Genomic DNA, 23114 nt, shown 5'->3' with positions numbered 1-23114 from the left:
CTTTTTGTCTTTTTCTTTCTTATTTTATTTATTTATTTATTCCCTAATTATTATTATTATTATTATTTTTATTAATTTTGATCAATCTAATATTAATTCTAATCATATCTGTTCTTTTTGACACAATGTTTAAAATTATCAATAACTTTTTCCCAACACAATAAATAGGAGGGTAATGTGCTTCAGCGCACTCGAACAATGCTCATGCCAATTGAGTTAAGATACAATAGACTATAGCTTAATTATTTTATCTTTACAATGTTTAAACTATTTTTTATGTTGATTTTATAGTCTTAATTTATTTTTTGAGACTGCAATGGGTAAAATAGCTAGTATTATATATTGATATGTTTCGATGTACTATTTTGAATTTATCATTTTTTTGAAATTTTTTCATATATATATAGTGTAATTTTTAATTTCTTATCAATTACATACAAATTTATCTTAATTACATTCATATAAATGTATTTATAGGTAAAATATAAATTTTAAAATTATTAATTAAGTTCAACAATTTAATTTAATAATCAATAATTTTAAATGTAATTATGGAAGAATTAAAATGATTAACATAAAATTAATTTAAAATGTCAAAATTTTATATTAATTATTAAAATAATTTTTAATATTTAAAAGAAATAAATAAACAAAATAATAATTTCAGTCTGATTGGTACAATTGAATAATATTATTAAAAATTTAAAATTATAAAATAATTTATGCCCTTATTTTTAACCCCAACAAGTTCCATTCTATAAAATATTTTTTTAAAATATAAAAAATAATTTTTATGTTTTAAAATACTAATCAGTATTTAAAAATCATAATCAATTTATTATTTTTGAATTACCTTAAAAAAGTTCAATCTGTTGAATTTCTCTCTCTAGAAGACAAGCATTAATACAAAGCTAAAATCTTTCCCTTTCAGAAATTCCTTCCTTTTCGTACGTTTCTCTTTCTAGTGATGAAGCAGAACTGCAATTGAAGAGAAACAAAACTGAGATTTGACCCCATTTCTCCTTCATTTCCAAACTCTCTTCTAAATTTTCTTTACACCCTTTTACTCCACAAAAAGGGTCTTTCACCTCTTAATAATCTCTCTAAAAGGTTAATCATATAGCTTTTCTTTCATTTCTTATGTTTTTATTTCTGGGTTTTTTTTTTGTTTTTCATTTTATCTCATGTTTATAAATTTCTGGGTTTTTTTTTCTTTTCTATTAGTTTCATATGATTTTGCATGTTAATTTTCTCGATGGATAAAGGCTTGATCTTTTGTTATAGCATGAGCTAATGTACTTATAATTTAGTTTTTATTCTAGATTTTATCTGATTATTGTTTTTCTCCATTATAGTTTATCATTTATTTAGAATATATACATATATTTTTGCAATTCTACTGTTTGTTCACTCTTTTGATCTGATTAATGAGAAAACTAGCTAAAGGAATGGCTTTAGATTGCACCATTTCAAATTGTAATGGCTACACTGTTCTTTAAAATTTATTTATTTAATATATATTGTTTTATACATGTCTATCAGGCGTCTGGTTTTAAAATTTTTATTTTATGAATGAAATAATATTTTATATTTATATTTGTTGTTATATGGTATCATAATCTTTGGTTTTGGATGTTTTCAGGTAGCTCAATTTTGTGTTTAATGGGTGTAGAGGTTGTTGATTCAGACCTGACACAATTGTCTATTGACAAAGTGACTGAAGTAGACAAATCATTTCTTCATGAAAATGGGAAACTGGATAAGGATCCAGTTTATAATAACCCCATTGATGTTGATTCACATAGTGAGGAACCTGATAAGGAAGAAGAGAATGGTGCATCCGATCCCGACTTTCCGAAGGATGCGGTCGTCGAGTGGCCTGCACCTAAGCAGATCCACTCTTTTCATTTTATTAGGTATCGCTTCTACGAAGATCCGGCTATAAAAGCCAAACTTGATCAGGCTGATAAAGAGATACAAAAGTGGAATAAAGCCAGGTTTAAGCTTACCGATGAATTAAAAGCAAAAAGGGTGAGTGAAAAGTTATTAATTATAATTAGATGTATAGCATGGTAGCCATTAATTGTCATACTTTTAAGATAATTATTAGCCCTATCATTATGTCATTACGGTGTGCTTATTGTAATATGATGAATGTAGGGGAATTAAACCCGGAAGCATTTATTTGAATGTTTGAAATTTATGTCCTTGAAATGTAGTGACACTTACAGATATGCTATTGGTATAATGATTCGTTATTGTTGTGCTTGCCTTCAGAATTTGAGAAAAAATGTGAAAGAAGTAAAAAATAATGGCACTGTGAGTTGGCTAAATTGTGATTATCTTTATGCTAATGCAGGCAGAGCGATCAGAGATGCTTTCGCAAGTGAGAGCGCTGAATGTTGATTTTGAGCAATTTAAGACAATTTTAGATGAGAAAAAAAAGGAAATAGAACCACTGCAGCAGGCTTTAGGCAAGCTTCGCAATAATAAAGATGTTGATAATCGACTTAGTTTATGTGCATCTGAGGAAGAGCTCGATTTTATTGTATGATACTTCTATAAACTTTGACTGCATTTAGATTTACTCATAGTTTTCTGCCGCAGTTAATGCTTTTCTTTTTCTCCTTTAGTCACTTCAATGGAATTTATGAATTGCAGATCCATAGCTTGCAATACCGCATTCAGCATGAAAGCATCTCGTTGAGTGAGGAGAAGCGAATCCTTAAAGAAATCAAACACCTGGAGGGAACCCGCGAGAAAGTTATTGCTAATGCTGCAATGAGATCAAAGATTCAAGATTCATTAGGCCAGAAAGAAGACATTCAAGATCAAGTTAAAGTAAGATAATTCTATTTTCTGTCTTTATCCATCGGAGTTTGCTCCTCTTTTTATATGTGAATATAGAGCACCATTGTGTTACACTAAAAAAAAAAATGCTATATTTGTTATTGTAGCTTATGGGTGTCGATTTGAATGGAGTAAGGAAGGAGCAGCATGCAGTCTGGTCCAAAAAAAAGCAAATTAAAGATAAATTGGATGAAACTGAGACTAAAATCGAGTCTTTACAAAATGAGCTGAAAGCTGTGACCCTGAAGAGGGACAAAGCTTTTGACAACATTCAGGAGCTGAGGAAACAAAGTGATCAGGGGGTATCGCCTTTTCTTTGCTTCAACTCTTAAGATATCTGTTTCATATATATACTTGACCATGTCGGAACATTTTCATCGGAACATTTTCATTTATGCATGAATAACTAGTGTCACTTAAGATATTAAATGATACATATTATGTCTACTTCTAATATTCCTGTGCACGATGTTACTAATGAATCATTTTAATTACTTTCTTTCTCAAAATTTCAGAATTCTCACTTTTACCAGAGCCGTACCATTGTACACAATGCCAAACTGCTTGCTGCACAGAAAGATATAAAGGCTCTTGAGGAGTTATCAATTGTGGAGGTTTGTTGAGACTGCTTGTTAATGTTACTTCCAATGTATCTCATTTGCTTTATAATTAGCCGCTCACTTATCTTTTATATTCCTTTTAGGTTGAGAAGTTTATGGCTCTCTGGAATGGCAATAAAGCCTTCAGGGATGATTATGAGAAAAGAATTCTGTCATCCCTGGACAGTCGGCTATTGAGTCGGGATGGTCGGATAAGGAATCCTGATGAGAAACCACTGGTTGCACCCGAGAAACCAGTGGATTCTGAAACCGAAACAATTCTGAGACCTAGTGTAAGAAAACCAAAGGAAGAGGCCAAATCAGGTCCCCAAACAGATACTAAACCAGCCAAAAAGGCCCCAAAAGATGCCGAGACTATAGCAATGGAGTCGAATCCTTTGTCAGATATTAGTGTTGTAGCAGAGGAAATTTTGGTATCCGGAAAATTGCAAAAGAACAAGGAAGTCGATGCAGCAAAACTGAAAGAATTGAAGAGAGAAGAGGAAATAGCGAAAGCAAAGCAAGCCATGGAAAGAAAAAAGAAGTTGGCTGAAAAAGCAGCAGCCAAAGCAGCTAGAAGAGCTCAAATGGAAGCTGAAAAGAAGCTCAAGGAAATCATTTGCTTCCTTATCTGGTTTCACTTTATCGGTTATTAGTTTGTGGGTTGAAACTGAAACTCTTTCTATCTTTTTTTCAGGAGCGTGAAAAGAGAGCTAAGAAGAAGGTGGCAGGATCGACAAATGCTGTGAATCCCGAGGAACTGATTGAAGCTGTGGCACAAGATTCAGAACCCGAGAAGGTCGATGTTAATACTGATGCACCTGTTCCTGCTACCGTTTCAATGAAGGGTAAAGTACCAAAGGAGAATACTAGTAGGTACAGGAATCGAACCAAAAGAACCGAGTCCCTCCCAAAGGCCATCCTGAAACGTAAGAAGTCGATGAACTATTGGATATGGGCAGCTCCTGCTGTGGTGGTCGTGCTGGTTCTTTTAGCATTATGTTACTATTATCTTGCCTGAAGATGTTTTAACTTGAATGGAACTAGAGTTATAGGGCAATCTTTATTTTATTTAGTTGAACAAACATTCTATAGTGGCAAAAGTTAGTTAATTTTGTTCTTTGCATCCTCATGAAGGATGGACCAGAAACTCATAATGTTACCGGTAGTTCAATCTGAATGGTTTATCTCATAAGCCGGATTTGGCTCAGGCTCAGACAAGGTATTGCTAACTGTTATTTTTGCTCAAGCTTGGCCTAATATGAAAAATGGGTTTAAATATTTTATTCAAGGTCGACCCAAATTTTTGAGCCCAGCCTGCCCTGCCTGGACCAAAAAAGGCTGCAGAACGACACTACAGTTTTCAACTCAGTAATTTATGGTCTAAACTGCAAAATAGCTTAAGCAATGGTGAGTGATGGCTGATGGTTGAAGGTGGACATGAAAATGATTGAAAGTGGAAATGAAGGCCATTTCTTTTGCTTCATCGTTTGGTAATGGCCCCATCCATTTATTATGCAATTATGATAGGAGACGACTTAGAAAAAGGTGAGTCTTTGGGTCATATTGTAACTCTGCTTTCCACTTTCTCACTTTGTCCTATAGCAGAGTTAATTGTTAGCACCATTAGAAATGAGTTAATTGCATCAACCACCCCTAAATTTTGACCATTATTTTAAATCTATTTTCAAACTTCACACCGATCTAATTACATTTCTAAACTATTAATGTTATATTAATCAGGTCATTTTATTATTAAAATCATTAAATGACATGTTAAATTTTATATAGCTACTTTTAAAATGAAAATTTTAAAGAAACTAAAAATAAATAAAACTGAATTTTTTTAAAAATTTTTTGTAAAAACTTTAAAACCATGATTTTTAAAACAACTATTTTTACAATCTTTTTTTTTCAAATTTTCTTTTTAAATTATTTCACATAAGATTTAACATGTCATTTAATTATTAAACTAGGTAAAACGACCTCTCTAGTCCCTTTCAATTTTGATATTTGACAACTTGGTCCCTCTAAACAAATCGAAGCAATTTAATCCCTACCAATTTCGAAAGTGAGCAATTAATCACAATATTAATGTTTTTCATCAAATTTAAATACATTTGATTGATATGATAACAAATTTAGCCCGTCATATTTTTGTAAATGGGTAAATGTTAAGACTGAACTTATTTATTTATTTATTTTAGAATCAAGACCAAACTAACAAAATATGTAAACATCAAGGGCTAAATGTGTTATTGTACCAATCAAAATTATGCACAATTGACGAAAGACATGAACGTCATGGTTCATTGTCCTTAGTTGCTCCTACAAAGCGCTTTTTAGGAAAGAGAATAAAACGCGTCTCATGTTTTCTCTAGAAGATCAGAGAAAACATGTTCTATAAGACGCGTTTTCCTTTCTATTTGTAAAAAAAAATATAAATTGATAAAATTTCAAGAAAACAACATAAATTTTCAAATTTTTTTCCAGAATAAAAAGAAATTATTGTATTTATTTATAATGATAAAAAGGTAATTTATCACTTTAAATTTTAAAACCTTTGCTATCTAAAATACCATTATTTTGAATAATTGATATTTAAATTATATTATATTTTTAAACCCTACCAAATTTCTCTATTTTATCCATATTCAACACTCATTCTTTCAAAACAAACATAGAAAACATATGAAGCAAATTTATATGTTTTTTTTTACCTCTTTCAGCTTTTATATTATAAGAAAAAGAGAAAAGAAGGAATGGTAAGAGAGGGACAATGTTTCCAATGTGGAGCCTCTTAACCTCTTCCTTCCATTATTCCTTTTCTCCTCTCTTTTGCACTATCCTCCCCCCTCCTTCTTTCCCACCAACCCTTTCATCTTTCTCTTCATCGATATCTCCAAAAACCCCTGAAATTTTATTAATATGGAGAAATTAGATTTATAAAAATAAAAATAAATAAACTAAACTATAAATGGTTCATACCTGTCTTCCTTCCAAAGGGGTTGAAGAACATTTTTAAAGTTTGGATGGTCATCCCACTCCAACGATTCCCACCATTCTTTCCTTGACGTGATGGTAAGAGAAGGTGGAGCATATGCAAATGGCTGCCCATTGCCAACAAGGGGAACAAATGGAGGAATTCTCTTCAGTCTATCACATATAGTAATATTGATAAGTTGGAGAGAATCGCAAACCATCACTCCACTTTTGCTGCATATGCTCTTCAAATTTGGTAATACCCACAATTCCAACTTTCTCAATTTGGGAAGATGGAATTTGATTAATGCATCACTCCCATTTTCTTCAACTTCTGATGTTTCTGCTCCCAATATTTCTACTAGCTGACTAGAACTACGCACCAAAATTCGTTCCAGGTTTTGGAGGTTTGGAAGCAACCAATGTGGAAGCAACGTCTTCATACTTGAGCAGCTGTATATCGTAATTTCCTTAAGATGGGAAAAGGTGGCAGACGGAACCAATGTTGATGTTGTTGCTGAACCAATTCCTTCATCTTTCATAATAAGGGCACTCAACTTTGGCAGAACTCTAAGATCTAACTCCTCGAGGCACTGACATGGATGAGCGAAAGAAGAGGCAAAAGAGGACAACGAAACAACACACTCTATCCCTTCACACCCCAAAATCCTACAAACCCTCAAGTCAATCGCATTTTTGAAGGAAGAATTATCATCGACTAAGTTTCTCAAATAGTCGCACTTTAAAATATTCAACTCTTGAATTTCAATTGGGTGCATAATTAAATCACCTTCCCAATTCTGGACTCCTGCAATTGTTAATCTTTTATCTCTTCTATAAAGGGAAATAGGTAAGATGTACTTCATGAAAATTTTCTTATAAGATAAGCCCACATGTAAAGAGTACTTGATGAGATTTTTCTTACTTTGTTGCAATGAGGAGATGAACTTATTGAATTCATTGATGTCTTCGAAACGTCCGGTAAAGCACTCCAACTTCTTCAATGGTTCCATCTCCTCTGCTTTTAGACTTGTTTTTTCATTGTCCACTTCAAAACTCAAGTGCTGAAGGTGAACGAGTTTTGGTAATAGTCCAGCGGGTATCTCTTTCAGACTGAACACTTGAAGACCAAGATATCTTAGCTTTATCAGCATATCCATTCCTTCAGGGACTTCCTCAATTTTAGTCCGACTTAGATCCAACTTCTTCAATTCTTGAAGCATCGAAAGACATGGTAGATCTCTTAATTCAAAACAACCACAAAGCAACAATGTTGTGAGGTTCTTTAGTTCAGAGATGGAATTTGGTAAACTTTTGATCTTCGTATAGGACAAATTGAGAACACTAAGACAAGGCATGTTTGTGAAGAAAGAAATTGAGATCTTCTTTATAGGGTTGTTCCCCAATAACAAGGTTGTGAGCAGTTGGCATTTTGTAGGCAGCACATCTATGGAAACTTCTGATATGGAGTTATACATAAGTGACACTTTCTCAATATCCGGACTCCACTGCACCTTTTCTGGTAACTCTTCTAATTGCAAACCTGCTTGTATCATGTATCGAGGATTCATTCTTGTGATCGACAATGCCATGTCTCTCACTGCATCATGCATTTTTACTCTTTCACTCGAGACATTTTCCAACAAGCAATTAACTTCTAATTTCTTCAAAATAACATGGCCCTTATCTTTCATTTCTTGTCTTGTAGTCATATCATCTATGAATCCCTCTTCAATCCAGCACTCAATTAGTTCATCCTTTTCAATTCCAAAATCTTCGGGATATAATGCGCAATGTAAGAAACAATATTTCACTTTCTCGTCCTTTAAGTGATCGAAGCTAAATTTCAAGCGCTCGATTACCTCAGCTTCCACTCCTTCCACTTTCCCTATTCTCTCTTTCAATTCTTTGAGTGCATTTTTCCAAATACGAGGGTTATCTTCTCCTTTCATGGTACCAGCTACCACGACAATTGTAAGAGGTAGACCCGCACATTCGTTGACAACAAGCTTCAAAGTAGGCATTATAGTTGGACTTTGAACTATGTTAGGTCCAACTTTATTCAAGAATAGTATCAATGCCTCTTCTTCTGAAAGTGGCTTCACTTTTATCACCTTACAACCCATATACTTACAGACATGCTCCGAACGGGTTGTCAACACCAACTTGCAGCCATTGCTACCACTTGGCTCGGGGATCCCAACTTCCTCTAGAGAGACTTTATCCCACATATCATCTAGGATTAGAACATGCTTTCCTGCGTTCTTCAGCATTTCTGACAAGATTGCTGCTCGTCTGAGCTTGTCTCCTCTGGGCCAACCTTCCTTCAACTTCAAAGCATCTGCAATATCATCTTGTACCTTCATGACATTGAACTCCTTTGATATGGTAACCCAGATTACCCTTTCGAATCTTTGTTCTTTCAAAAGATCATTGTGGATGTGCTTTATGATAGTGGTTTTACCCACACCGCCCATCCCCCAAACCCCAATCTTGCTCACCTCCTCCTGCATCAAACATGCCCAAATCTCATTTCTGACAGCTTCTTCTCCAACTAGTTCTGATGTTGGCAGTGGCAACCCAGCACTTGGACCATCCATGGCAAGACCTTCAGAGGCATTAGGAGCGTTATTAAGAAATTCCTTCATTTCTCGAGTCTTTTCATCAACCAGCTTCCCGTTGCAAGCACGACAGAGATATCTCCCGTTACTGACTTTGTTTTCAACAACTTGTGCTTCCCTAATCATCTCTTTCACAGCTTTCAACCAATTTTCAACTCCCTGCTTTGGTATCTTCCCCAGAGGACTAAGAAGCTCTGCTTTCAATTGCAGCTTTATATCTTCCATTTTGCAATTCAAATCATCTCTGATCCTCTTGAAGTTTCTCACATAATCGTTCAGCTTTCTGTGATATTGCAAATATTTACAAACAGGATTTCCGAGACAATTTGCAATGCCGACAACAGGCTCTACGTACTCCATTGCTATGTCCCTGCAATGCAATCATATATAACAGTAGCAGAGAATGAAAATCTGTGAATGAATTGGATATTTTATGAAGTATTGATATGTCAGTGTAAGCATGAAAAGGAAAACATGAATGCAAGTTTCAAGAAATGGCGTCTATTAGATGAAGCTATGGATGGGTGGCAGACAGAAACATGATGAAATTCTGGTCACCAGAATCAAGCTCTCGATGTATATAAAATGCTAGATTCAAGTGTGCAAGAGTTCATTACAGAATATTAAGAGTTAAAATGTTGACAGTTTGAGATTTCAACATTATATTGCTTCTGGGTAGTTCTTTTTGTATTAATTTCTAGCTATAGTAGATTATGTCTGCTGGTCATCCACTCTTAAAATCTAAAACTGTTGATAATCAGTAGAGGAAATCATTGCTTCAGATCTTATTACCTGACTTAGTGGCTAGAAAGTGTTGAGAGATTAGAACTGAGAAGGAAGCAGTGAAGTTGAGTTCCTTGACAATCTTACAAAGCTAGCTGCTATAACAGTAGCAGATAATCAAAAGCAAAGAAAAGCATGTGATGAATTAAGCAAATGAAAGAAAATTACCTTGGCTGGATGCTTGAAAATTTGTGATAGACCTTGGACATCGAAACAAATTAAAAGCAGTGAAGAAGTAAGAAGAAAGTGAAGATAAAAACAGGGAGATTATGAAGTCTCTGCTAGGATCCACAGAGGCAGAATTATTAGTAAGGAATCCTATTTTTATTACTTTTTCTTTGCTGTCTGCCGTTATAGATAGCATTATAATTATTCTTATTATCAATTTAATTTACAGTATCGTATAAAATTATAATTATAAAAATTTTAGAAAAATTTTATTATATATATATATATATATATATATATGAGCCAAAGAAAATTACAATCAACAATGTTAACGGTTATGCTAGACATAATTTGAATTGGATGAAACCTTTGTAATTTTGGTGTCGAAGGGGGATAAAAACAAAATAATAAACAATGGTAGTTTACAAAGAAATTAACCGTATTTAAGATTTTGTGCCACCACACTGTCACACAACATCTTTAGAGCTTATTTTCAAGAGCCAATCAAAATGAGAGATTTACATATCAAGTCTTTGAATATTTTTGAAATTTACATATTAAAATTTGCCCAAATCTTGACTTAAACTTAGGACCTCTCAAACACTTTTAGAACACATAACCATTAAAGCTGACAAATATTTATGTTACACAATCACAATACCCAAAATTAAAATTTTTGGGCGTTACATCAAGTCATTGAATATTTTAGGTCATCACATTTTAATCTAGTGCTACCAATATGTCAGGCAACACCAGCAGAACATTGTACCAAATGCCTTATTTTTGTAATTAATTTATTTTCCATACCATTTTCATAACTAATTGTTTTTATATGATTTGGGTAAAAAATCCTATGTTGAATAATATACATTTTTCTATTTTATAAATAATTTTGAGTTTTCTTTTATACAAGATCGGGTCAAATTTTCATTTTACCAAAAAAGGCTACACTATTAGTCACTAAACTATGGGTATTTTTTTTGGTCACTTAATTAAAAGTTACAATTTCATCACTAATGTTTTTAAAATTGTTTTTTGTCACTCAAATGTTAAGTGACACTTCGTTAATTGATAAAATAACAATTTTAATCCTCAAATTTTATACTTTTAGTCAATTTGATCTTGAAAATATATAAAATGGTAAAAATTAAAATTATTTTAAAATTTTAGAACATTATAAAATAAAAATTAAAAAAAGTAGATAAAACTTTAAAAATAAATAAAGTGAGAAAATGAGAGATAATTGTTTTGGGCCCTACAAAATTTCTCTATATTATTTGTATCAAGTATCCAATACACATTCTATAGTAAAAACGAGAAAAAATTTAAGTAAAATTATTTGTTCTTTGTTCCTTGACATAGCTTTTATGTTATAAATTTTTTCTAAATATAATTTATTTTTATAATTTGAGTTTTGAAAAATAATTTAAATGTAATGAAAAATTGAATTAAGTTTGAAAAGGAAATTTTGTTATATATCTTGACTAAAAAAATGACATTAGGGTCAATTTCATAAGCCTTGGTAATATGAGTTCTAGATGTTCTTCAAGGGCATGAAACTCAACTTGATAATATTACTAATTTGGTTTGAGAAACATTGAGAGGAAGCTTTTTTTTGGTTTTGTTCTGTTTTTAATTTGTTATCGATTTTATTGAATGATAATTTGCTTTATTTCTCGTACAATTTAGTTATTCAACAAAATATTCAAGATTTTATTTTTCTAGAATTTTTATAAACATTTTTTATTTTTAAAATTATGAGTTTTTTAATAATTTTATGTAAAATTAGAGTCAAATTGATAGAAAATATAAAAGAAAAGAGGACTAAAATTATTTTTATACCAATTAAAACAAGTATTACAGTGATCTTGGTGCTCAATTATAACATCATCATCATCATCACGATAATAATGGGAAAGTATGGGAAACTAGGGTATAAGAATGTCTAATATACTGGTAAATGACTTTAATTAGGTATAACAAAAATATATAAGTATTGTGAATTGAGTCTTAGCTTCATTGTCATAGTAATTGTTGTCAATGTAGAAGGATGTGGTTTCAAGTGTACCGAAACATATTATCTTCCTATTTATGAGTTGTTGAAGTTGTTGATTTTAAAATTTGATTTTAATTCGGGAGAATTGCTTACATCTGGTCACCAGAGTTAACCTCTCAATGTATATAAAATGCTAGATTCAAGTGTGCAACAGTTCATTACGGAATATTAAGAGCTAAAATGTTCAAAAGTTTGAGATTCCTATGTATGCTAGATTATGTTTGCCGGTCATCCTATCCTGTCTTAAAATCTAAAACTGTTGATAATCAGTAGAGGAAATCATTGCCTTATTACCTGACTTAATGGCTGAAATGTGTCGAGAGATTAGAACTGAAAATGAAGCAGTGAAGTTGACTTCCTTGACTATCTTACAAAGCTAGCAGATAACAAAAAACAATCATTGCATAGTCATGAATGAAGCAAAGAAAAGCATGTCATGAATGAAGCAAATGAAAGAAAATTACCTTTGACGGGATGCTTGAAATTTGGTGATAGACCTTGGAGATGAAAACAAAATAAAAACAGTGAAGAAGAAAGAATGTTGTGGGTAGAAAGGCAGAACTATTAAGCAAAGAAAAGCATGTAATGAAAGAAGCAAATGAAAGAAAAGTAGGTTGAAATTTTGTGAAAGAAGAAAGAATGTTGTGGGTAGAAAGGCAGAAGTATTAAGTAAGGAATCCCATCTTTTTTTTACTTTTCCTTTGCTTCTGCCATTATAGTTGGCATTTTGGGTATTTGATTCTCAGTAGTTGTATCTATCAGCTGATTTACAATTTGATTCTTCTTTAAATCTGTAATAATTCACTAATCTGCCATGTCCTTTCCCTTCATTCTGGACATTACTAACAAGTTTTGCAGTCATCTTGGTGCTCAATTGTAATAACAACATCAGCAGCAGCAGCATCATATTAATGGGAAAGTATGGTATGAGAATGCCTAATTACATGTTACAACTTGAAATTAAATATACTAGTCGGCATCCTGCAAAAAAATATAGTTGTTCTTACATATGATGTTTGTAAGACGTGAATAATGTGAATCAATCTATTCAAGTACATATAAATTCCTTTATAAGTTACACTACTTTTAAATCCAAATTGTCGTTTATTGACGGGGTGCTCATTGTTTTAGAAATAGCGAAATTCAAATTATCATTGTACCCAAATTTGAAATTGTTTTAAAATTTCAGAATATTATAAAATTAAAAATTAAATAACAGTAAATAAACATTTCAAAAATTAAAAAATGAGGGATAATTATTTTAAACCTCTAAAATTTCTCTTTATTATCTATATCGAAATATCTAATATCCATTCTTCAAAAGAAATATAGAAAGGATAAAATTGCAAATATAATTTATTTTTATAATTTGATTTTTGAAAAATAATTTAAATGTAATAAAATTTTGAATTGAGTTTGAAAAAGAAAATTTGGTGGTATATTTTGTATTCTTGATACTAAAAATGGCATCAAGTTCAATTTCATAAGCTTATATCATATCAGTTCTAGATGTGCTTCAAAGACATGAAACTCAACTTGATAATATTACTAATTTGGATTTGTTTTGTTTTTAAATTGATAGTGGATTCTGTTGAATGATAATTGCTTTTATTTCTCATACAATTTAGCTATTCAACAATATATTCAAGATTTTATTTGCAAAGTAAGATATATGATTATTAGGGTGTTTTCGTCTTTTCATATATTTATAAATCAATAAAATTTATCCATTACAAGATTTGAACCAAGGACACCATGCATATAAATATTTTTCATTAACTTTTGAACTAAACCAATTTTTACTTTTTACTTTTCACTTTAAACTTTAATAAGTATATATATATTCTAATTTTTATTTATTAAAAATGTTATTGAGTTAGTGTCACAAATAAACACAACACCAACTCGGATTGAAGACAAAACAATGATAAATAAATGTATTCATTTAGTATTTTTAATCGATGTGTTTTTTGTTTAGATTTCGTTTTGCTCACAATTTATTCTAATTTTATTTTTATATAATACATATTTCATATGTTATTATTAATTAGTTCCAAATCGATAGCAAGTTAATTTTATATATTTAATATACCCAATTTTGGTAAACTTTTTAATAGAATTCTACTAAACTTATGATTTATTGCCTGAATTTTATCATGAACACAATTGGAGTGTCGAAGTTCAAAAACAAACAGATCGAGCTAAATTGGAACAAAAAACCAGTTGGCGGGTTGAATTGACAGTTGCAAAATTATTTTTGGGCTGATAAAAATTATTAGATTTTTTACTTTGACAAATTCTATATTTAGAAAATTTTGATTTAGTGGTTGCTTGTTAAGCATGATTCTAGGAGTAAAATCATGTGAAATTGGTTCTCTGAGATAGGTATATAAAGGTTTTTAATTGTGGCATGAATACACACTTTGAATTTAAAAAGACAATTTAGCACATTCTTGCGTCTATTGCATTTGAAGCAATCTGCCATTGTTTTTCTATTTTTATATTTTGGTGCAATTTCCCTTTTAGTTCTCTCCTTTCTTCACATATTATCTTTCATTAAAATTCACTCTCATAATCCAATGAAGTATGATTAATTTTGTAACACCCCAAACTCGGCCTAGACGTTATGGCCGAATCTGGCGATGTCATTGTCGAGTTTAAAAACCGTTACAGTAAGTTAGCTTTTATTTAATTCGGAAAAAAAACTTGTTGATTTGCTTTAAAATTTGTCTCTTAGCGGAAACTTTTGTAACCAATTAATTTAGGGAAAATCATTTCTATTTACGAAAATTCTTAGTTTTTAGAAAAAAAACAATGTTTTGTGGAGTTGTAGTTTAAAAAAAAACCATAAAAAAATAGTATAAAATCCCAAATTTAAAGCCAACCAATCCATAGTTCAGAAGATACATCAAAAACCCCAAATAAGTAATAAATTCTAGGCATTAACGGAAAACAGTCCGAAATTTACGTGTGGCCACCGTGGAGTCCTCCGTTGCACCGACCCGTACAGATTAAATAGAGAAAGGGTGAGTTTTCGCAAACTCAGTGTGTAATCCTCACAGAAAACATGCATATAGATAATCAACAGAATCAGTTTGGACCTTAGCCCGTTCAGATACAGTCTCGGAAATACATTAGGGCCTTGGCTCATATAAGATACAAAACGCAGATACAGTAAATCAGAATCCTACCCACTAGCCTCTACACACCATCTCCGTCCAACCCTACACACCATGTGGAGATTAAATCAACCCACCCATCCTTGCACACCATGCTGTACCGAAATGCAGCATATAATCAGAAGGTTGTAGCCAAGCTGCCAGATAACAGGCTTAATAGCCTTTCAGACACTTCATCCAAATATCATTAACCCACCCGGATGCAATGCAACATACAAAATATGTCATGCAATTATGCAATTAATAGTACATACATTCAGATATTATAAGTCATACTCAGTGTTGACACTATTTTTTGGATGGAAAACGGGGTCGACTTGGGTTTTGACGAAAACGAATAAAACGGGAGTCGCCACCAATCCTTTTTGATGAGGTGTGATTGGATCACCTTGAAAACTGGTTGTTTTTAATAAACGGTTTGATTTTATTAAAACAACAAGTTTGGTCCACAAAATTCAGAAAATGGGTTCGGGAGTCGGTTACGCACGAGGAAGGATTAGCACACTCGATACGCCCAAAATTGGTACCTAGTTGATTACTTAATATCTTAATGTCGAAAATTGAAAATTTTAAAGAATTTTAAAAATACGATCCTTGTATTAAAATAAAAAGAACTTATATAGAACAAGTCACTTGTTAAGACCCTCTCATTTCAGAAAGAGAAAACATCACACCCAATACGTTAGGGCACGATATTTTACCTTCCCAAAAATGTTTGTCTTAAAAAAAACTCATACGATAAAATTTAAAAAGGATATTCAATTGTTCAAGTCAGATGAGGAAATCGCAACTCAATACGTTAGGGCACAATTTCTCCAAATTCCAAACATTGAATATTGCCTTTGTTATTTTAATAAAAATCCTCATCTCAAGAAAATAACGTGTCATATCCAATACGTTAGGACACAACGCATTAAATTCCCAATAATGAGCTTTTATCATTTTTAAAGAAGTAATCTCGATTATTTAGATTCAACGAAGAAAAGTGGAACCCAATACGTTAGGGCTCGATTCTCTCAAGATCCCAAATACGAATATTACTTATATTTTTAAAATTTCTTTCTTGAAATCTAAATAAAATGGGTGTAACGGAATAATAATGATAATGATGTAAGTAAAAATAATACAAGCAAAAACAAAAGATAAATAAATAAGAAGTCACATGTATATAAATAAAATCAATCACATATGTACAATAACGAGCAATAAACAAATAAAAATTCTAAAGCATAATAAATAATAATAATGGACATACAAATAAATGAAGAAAATAAATAAAAGATGTGTATATGGATTTAAAAAATAAAAGCATAAATATTTACATATATAGGTATATAGATTATAAAATAAAATAAAATATATATAATATAAGTATATACGTTATAAAAAATTGTGTATGTACATAAATTTATAAAAATATGAAAAATATATATGTATTCTAAAATTATTATATAATATATATATATATATATATAAGTAAACATGTACATATATATACATATATAACTATCATGAAATATAAAATATATATATAAATATATGTGGATATGTAAACAAATTATAATATATACATAAAATATATAAGTATGTATATGTACATATATATGTATATGAATTAAAACATGGATATTTAAACTTAGATAAATAAATAGAATAGAAATACAATAACAATAATAATACAAAACTAATAACATAATATAATAATATAATACTGAGATATAAAAATATTATAATAACTAAGTTAATTAACAAAATAACAAAAAAGGGACTAATTTAAATTCCAAAACAAAGATTTGGGGCAAAATCAAAAACAAAGTAAAAGGAAGGACCAAAATGTGACGCGCGCGAAAGAGGGGGGACCGAAACTGCAAATAAACCGAAGCCCCCAAAACGCAACGCAACAGTGGACTAAATTGAAACAAAAATAAAACTTTGTGGCCAAATTAAAATAACAGAAAATAACGAAACAAGGGCCAAAATGCAACACGTTGTAAAGTCACGGGGACTGCGCGCGTAAATATCCCAAAAAATGAAAACACGCGGATCCTCTGGGTCGGGTCGGTTTGACGCGCGGATCCCCCTGCCTTAAACGACGCCGTTTCAATCTGGGTATTTAAACCCAACTTTTCTGAAAAAATTCATTTCAGCCCTTGTTTTTTTTAAAAAAACCAAAAATTTTCTTCTTTTTCTCTGTAGCATTCAGCCCTTTGGGGTTCTAAGGTCCCCGCCGCGTCGACCATCGGCTCTCCGTACCGGTGCCACGCCGACCACTGCACGCGGTGGCCAGAAAACTCGAAAAAGGTAAAAATTTATTTTTTTCGCAAATATAAACTGCCTTTAATATATTTATGTGTGTGTATGTATGTAAAAAAGAAGACGAATATGAAAAAGAGAGATGCGAAAAAAAAATCACCTTTGATCGACTTTTTGCTTTTTTTTTTTAATTTTTTTGGGAAAAAATACAAAAGGTCAAAATAAAAGAAGAAAAAGCCCCCGTTTTTTTTTAGATCTCAGTTTTTATAACCGAAATTTTCATGATTTATTTTCGATTTTCTTCTTTCTGTTTTCTGTTTGCGTGTTTGTCTTCTTCTTGCAGATGATTTGATGGCGCAAGTGGGTGACGTGGGACGTGCGGCGATGGCAGAGCAAGTGGCCGTGACAGAGCTGCGGCGCTGGGCAGAGCAAGTGGCCGACCCTAGGTGCGGCGCACCTAGGGTTAGGGTTACCCTTTTTATTGTTTTCTGATTTGGGCTAGGGTTTTGTAAATTGGTGTTGGGCCTGTTGGTTATAATTGGGTATTGGGTCTTTTATTTGGGTTAGTCTAGTTGGGTCTAAAATGGGCCTGTACAGCTGCCCCTCTTTGCTCGTTGTCGTGTAACGACAACAGAGCAAAGACTAAGAAAGGCCTATTTTGCCCGGCCTCGCCGATTCTTGACTTGTTCTGGTGCTTCTCTTCCTCAAGTAGCTTCATTCCAATTCACTATGTCTTGTTGCTTCAATCCACTCCACTGCACTTCAGAAAGATCTGACTTGTAGCTTTAATCTTCTTCACAGCAACTTCAGGGGGGTGAGATTTGTGGTTTAAGTCTACTCCACTGTAACGTTAGGCATTAGACCTTTAATCCGCTTCACTGCAACTCCAGAGAAGTAGGTTTTGTCTCACCTTAAATCATTTTGATTACTATAAATATTTTAATAATAAATATTTAGAAGGTTATTTTGGCAAGTATATATATATATATTAGAGAAGAATAAGAGAATAGAAGGAATGATAAGAGAGGGAAAATATTTAAAAAGTAGAGGCAGTTTGATTTCTTATTTACCTTTGCCTCTTAACCTCTTCCTTCCAACATTCCTTTTCTCCTCTCTTTTGCACTATCCTCCCCCCTACTTCTTTGCCACCAACCCTTTTATCTTTCTCTTCAACATCATCACAGTTATACACCAAATTTTATTAATATGGAGAAATTAGATTTATCAAAATAAAAAAATAAACAAAACCATAAATGGTTCATACCTTTTATCCTCCACAGGGGGTTGAAGCGAAGAACATTTTTAAAGTTTGGATGGTCATCCCACTCCAATGATTCCCACCATTCTGTGCTTGACCTGATGGTAAGAGAAGGTGGAGCACATGCAAATGGCTGCCCATTGCCAACAAGGGGAATAAATGGAGGAATTCTCTTCAGTTTATCACACTCAACAACAACGATTAACTCGAGAGAATCACAAACCATCACTCCACTTTTGCTGCATATGCTCTTCAAATTTGGTAATACCCACAATTCCAGTTCTCTCAATTTGGGAAGATGGAATTTGATTAATGCATCACTCCCTTTTTCTTCAACTTCTGATGTTGCTGCTCCCAATATTTCTACTAGCTGACTACAAGCACCCACATGTATTTCTTCCAGGTTTTGGAGGTTTGGAAGCAACCAATGTGGAAGCAACGTCTTCATACTTAAGCATTTGTATATCCTAATTTCCTTAAGATGGGAAAAGGTGGCAGACGGAGCCGATGTTGATGTTGTTGCTAAACCAATTCCTGCATCTTTCATAATAAGGGCACTCAACTTTGGCAGATCACCAAGATCTAACACCTCGAGGCTCTGAAATGGATGAGCGGAAGAAGAGGCAAAAGAGGACAGGGAAACAACACACTCTATCCCTTCACACCACCAAATCCTACAAACCCTCAAGTCAATCTCATTTTTGAAGGAAGAATTATCATCGACTATGTTTCTCAAATAGTCGCAACTTAAAATATTCAACTGTTGAATTTCAATTGGGTGCATAATTAACTCACCTTCCCAATTCTTGACTCCTCCAACTGTTACTGTTTTATCTCTTGTAGCAAGCATAAAAGATGAGCCCACCTGTAAATGGTACTTGATGAGATTTTTCTTACTTTGTTGCATTGAGGAGATGAACTTATTGAATTCATTGATGTCTTCAAAACGGCCGGTAAAGCACTCCAACTTCTTCAATGGTTCCATCTCCTCTGCTTTTAGACTTGTTTTTTCATTGTCCACATCAAAACTCAAGCGCTGAAGGTGAACGAGTTTTGGTAAAAGTCCAGCGGGTATCTCTTTCAGAGTGGGCACTCTAAGATCAAGATATCTTAGCTTTATCAGCATATCCATTCCTTCAGGGACTTCCTCAATTTTAGTCCAACTTAGATCCAACTTCTTCAACTCTTGAAGCATCGAAAGACATGGTAGATCTCTTAATTCTTCACAATCACAAAGCAACAATGTTGTGAGGTTCTTTAGTTCAGAGATGGAATTTGGTAAACTCTTGATCTCCGTATAGGACAAATTTAGGACACAAAGACAGGGCATGTTTATGAAGAAAGAACATGGGATCTTCTTTATAGGGTTATGCTGCAATAACAAGGTTGTGAGCAGTTGACATTTTGTGGGCAGCACATCTATGGAAATTTCTGATATGGAGTTATACATAAGTGACACTTTCTCAATATTCGGACTCCATTGCTCCTTTTCTGGTAACTCTTCTAATTGCGAACCTGCTTGTATCATATATCGAGGATTCATTCTTGTGATCGACAATGCCATGTCTCTCACTGCATCATGCATTTTCACTTTTTCACACGAGACATTTTCCAACAAGCAATTATCTTCTAATTTCTTCAAAATAACATGTCCCTTATCTTTCATTTCTTGTCTTGTACGCATATCATCTATGAATCCCTCCTCAATCCAGCACTCAATTAGCCCATCCTTCCAAATTTGAAAATCTTCAAGATATAATGCGCAATGTAAGAAACAATGCTTCATTTTCTCGTCTTTTAAGTGATTGAAGCTAACTTTCAAACTCTCGATCACTTTATCTTCCCCTTCTTTCACTTTCCCTATTGGCTCTTTCAATTCCCTGAGTGTGTTTTTCCAAATAAGAGGGTCATCTTCTCCTCTCAATGTACCAGCTATGACGACAATTGTAAGAGGCAGACCTGCACATTCCTTGACAACAAGCTTCAAAGTTGGCATTAAAGTTTGATTTTGCACTATGTTAGGTCCAACTTCACTCAAGAATAGTATCAATGCCTCTTCTTCTGAAAGGGGCTTCACTTTTATTACCTTACAGCCAATAGACTTACAAACTTGCTCCACACGGGTTGTCAACACCAACTTGTACCCATTGCTGCTACTTGGCTTAGGGATCCCAATTTCTTCCAACGAGACTTCACTCCACACATCATCTAGGATTAGAACATGTTTTCCTGCTCTCTTCAGCATTTCGGACAAGATTGCTGCTCGTCTGACCTTGTTTGCTTCTTCGGGCATCTTTCCATTCAATGCACTTGCAATATCATTTTGTAACTTCACAATATTGAACTCCTTTGATATAGTAACCCAAACCACCCTTTCAAATCGTTGTTCTTTCAAAAGATCATTGTGGATGTGCTTCATGATGGTCGATTTACCCACGCCACCCATCCCCCAAACCCCAATCTTGCTTACCTCCTCCTGCATCAAACATGCCCAAATCTCTTTTCTGACAGCTTCCTCTCCAACTAGTTCTGATGTTTCCAGTGGCAACCCAGCACTTGGACCATCCATGGCAAGACCTTCAGAGGCTTTAGAAGCTTTATCAAGATATTCCTGCATTTCTCGAGACTTTTCATCAACCAGTTTCCCGTTGCAAGCACGACAGAGATATCTCCCATTACTGACTTTGTTTTCAACAACTTGTGCTTCCCTAATCATCTCTTTCGCATCTTTCAACCAATTTCCAACTCCCTTCTTCGGTATCTTCCCCAGAGGACGAAGAAGCTCTGCTTTCAATTGCAGCTCTATATCTTCCATTTTGCAATTCAATTCATCTCTGATCCTCTTGAAGTTTCTAACATAATCGTTCAGCTTTCTGTAATATTGCAAATATTTACAAACAGGAGTTCCGAGACAATTTGCAATGCCGACAACAGGCTCTACGTACTCCATTGCTATGTCCTTGCAATGCAATCATATATAACAGTAGCAGAGAATGAAAATCTGTGAATGAATTGAATAATTTATGAGGTATTGATATGTCAGTGTAAGCATGAAAAGGAAAACATGAATGCAAGTTTCAAGCAATGGCGTTTATTAGATGGAGCTATGGATGGGTGGCAGACAGAAACATGATGAAATTCTGGTCACCAGAATTAAGCTCTCGATGTATATAAAATGCTAGATTCAAGTGTGCAACAGTTCATTACAGAATATTAAGAGCTAAAATGTTAACCGTTTGAGATTTCAACATTATATTGCTTCTGGGTAGCTCTTTCTGTATTAATTTCAATCTAGAGTAGAATATGTCTGCTGATCATCTTGTCTTGAAATCTAAAACTGTTGATAATCAGTAGAGGAAATCATAGCTTCAGATCTTATTACCAGACTTAGTGGCTGAAAAGTGTCGAGAGAATAGAACTGAAAATGAAGCAGTGAAGTTGACTGTCTTACAAAGCTAGCGGCTAAGAGTAGCAGATAATCAGAAACAATCATTGCAAAGTCATGAATCAAGCAAAGAAAAGCATGTGATGGATTAAGCAAATGAAAGAAAATTACCTTGACAGGATGCTTGAAATGTTGTGATAGACGTTGGACATCAAAACAAAATCATTGAAGATGGCAATAAATAATATTTAATAATAATAGTTGGCAGGGTATAAAAATGCATAATTATAAGTTACAACCTGAAATTAAATATACAAGTAAAGGAGTTGCATTAGGTATAGTTATTCGCACCCCATTACTAAATCATTTGCATCGTTGAAGTTGTCAGTATTGAATATACAACTTGAAATTAAATATACAAGTCAATGAGTTGTATTAGCAATGAGTTTTAACATTAAAGAGGTAAAATGTTCAACAGTTTGGGATTTCAACATTATATTGCTTCTGGGTAGCTCTTTTGGTATTAATTTCTATCTAAAGTAGATTATGTCTGCTGATCATCCAGTCTTGAAATCTAAAACTGTTGATAATCAGCAGAGGAAATCATAGCTTCAGTCTTATTACCTGACTTAGTGGCTGAAAATCTCAAAATCTCAAAAAAAAAAAAATCATAGTTTTTGACGTCAAACTTGCAAATCTCAAACTTCAAAATAATATTAAATTTAGGGAAACAACTGAAATTTGTTTTTTAAAAAATAACTTATCGTGCTTGATTCTCTTATGTCTTAAAGTTTAAATCAACCAATACACAAGTATCTACAAATTAATCCAAAACAATATCAATAAAATCTCAAATCGATAAAAATTCATTCTAATGGAAGCATGAGAAAATTACTTAAGTACCACAAATAATTCAAGAATTTTCTAATAATTATATAAATAACCTCCCCACACTTAAAATGTACATTGTGCTCAATGTA

The 23114-nt window shown here is 32.9% G+C and overlaps 3 protein-coding genes across 8 annotated transcripts; 1 reads left to right on the top strand and 2 right to left on the bottom strand.

Moving 5' to 3' along the window:
• Nucleotides 1-904: 904 nt before the first annotated feature.
• Nucleotides 905-4670, top strand: LOC105766490 (proton pump-interactor 1). The gene is made up of 8 exons (XM_052630712.1): nt 905-1110; nt 1643-2031; nt 2360-2548; nt 2662-2841; nt 2958-3152; nt 3366-3464; nt 3554-4058; nt 4145-4670. Exons 2-8 carry the CDS (start codon nt 1663-1665, stop codon nt 4468-4470), a joined length of 1863 nt encoding a protein of 620 aa, XP_052486672.1. The 5' UTR covers nt 905-1110; nt 1643-1662; the 3' UTR covers nt 4471-4670.
• A 1385-nt stretch (nt 4671-6055) lies between these two features.
• LOC128040984 (probable disease resistance protein At1g61300) lies at nt 6056-22777 on the bottom strand. 4 transcript variants are annotated; one of them, XM_052630199.1, is made up of 5 exons: nt 12524-12671; nt 12354-12435; nt 10004-10035; nt 9845-9930; nt 6056-9422 (listed from the first exon to the last, which is right to left on the bottom strand). In XM_052630199.1, the coding sequence occupies exon 5, from the start codon at nt 9410-9412 to the stop codon at nt 6416-6418; it is 2997 nt and encodes a 998-aa protein (XP_052486159.1). In that variant the 5' UTR covers nt 9413-9422; nt 9845-9930; nt 10004-10035; nt 12354-12435; nt 12524-12671; the 3' UTR covers nt 6056-6415. The 4 variants fall into 4 exon arrangements, with proteins under 4 accessions (XP_052486159.1, XP_052486160.1, XP_052486158.1 ...); XM_052630200.1 differs by lacking the exons at nt 12354-12435; nt 12524-12671 and having other exon boundaries at nt 9845-9933; nt 10004-10204; XM_052630198.1 differs by lacking the exons at nt 12354-12435; nt 12524-12671 and having other exon boundaries at nt 10004-10204.
• LOC105767190 (probable disease resistance protein At4g27220) lies at nt 17693-22306 on the bottom strand. Of its 3 annotated transcripts, none has more exons than XM_052630195.1 (3): nt 18756-22306; nt 18562-18658; nt 17693-18419 (listed from the first exon to the last, which is right to left on the bottom strand). In XM_052630195.1, the coding sequence occupies exons 1-3, from the start codon at nt 21697-21699 to the stop codon at nt 18398-18400; spliced, it is 3063 nt and encodes a 1020-aa protein (XP_052486155.1). In that variant the 5' UTR covers nt 21700-22306; the 3' UTR covers nt 17693-18397. The 3 variants fall into 3 exon arrangements, with proteins under 3 accessions (XP_052486155.1, XP_052486157.1, XP_052486156.1); XM_052630197.1 differs by having other exon boundaries at nt 17693-18401; XM_052630196.1 differs by having other exon boundaries at nt 17693-18369.
• Nucleotides 22778-23114: the final 337 nt, after the last annotated feature.

This window comes from Gossypium raimondii, chromosome 5 (genome assembly GCF_025698545.1).
Source record: "Gossypium raimondii isolate GPD5lz chromosome 5, ASM2569854v1, whole genome shotgun sequence".
In the NCBI taxonomy this organism is placed as follows: domain Eukaryota; kingdom Viridiplantae; phylum Streptophyta; class Magnoliopsida; order Malvales; family Malvaceae; genus Gossypium; species Gossypium raimondii.
The sequence above is the reverse complement of the archived record's forward strand: the minus strand, read 5'-3'. Positions and strand labels throughout refer to the sequence as shown.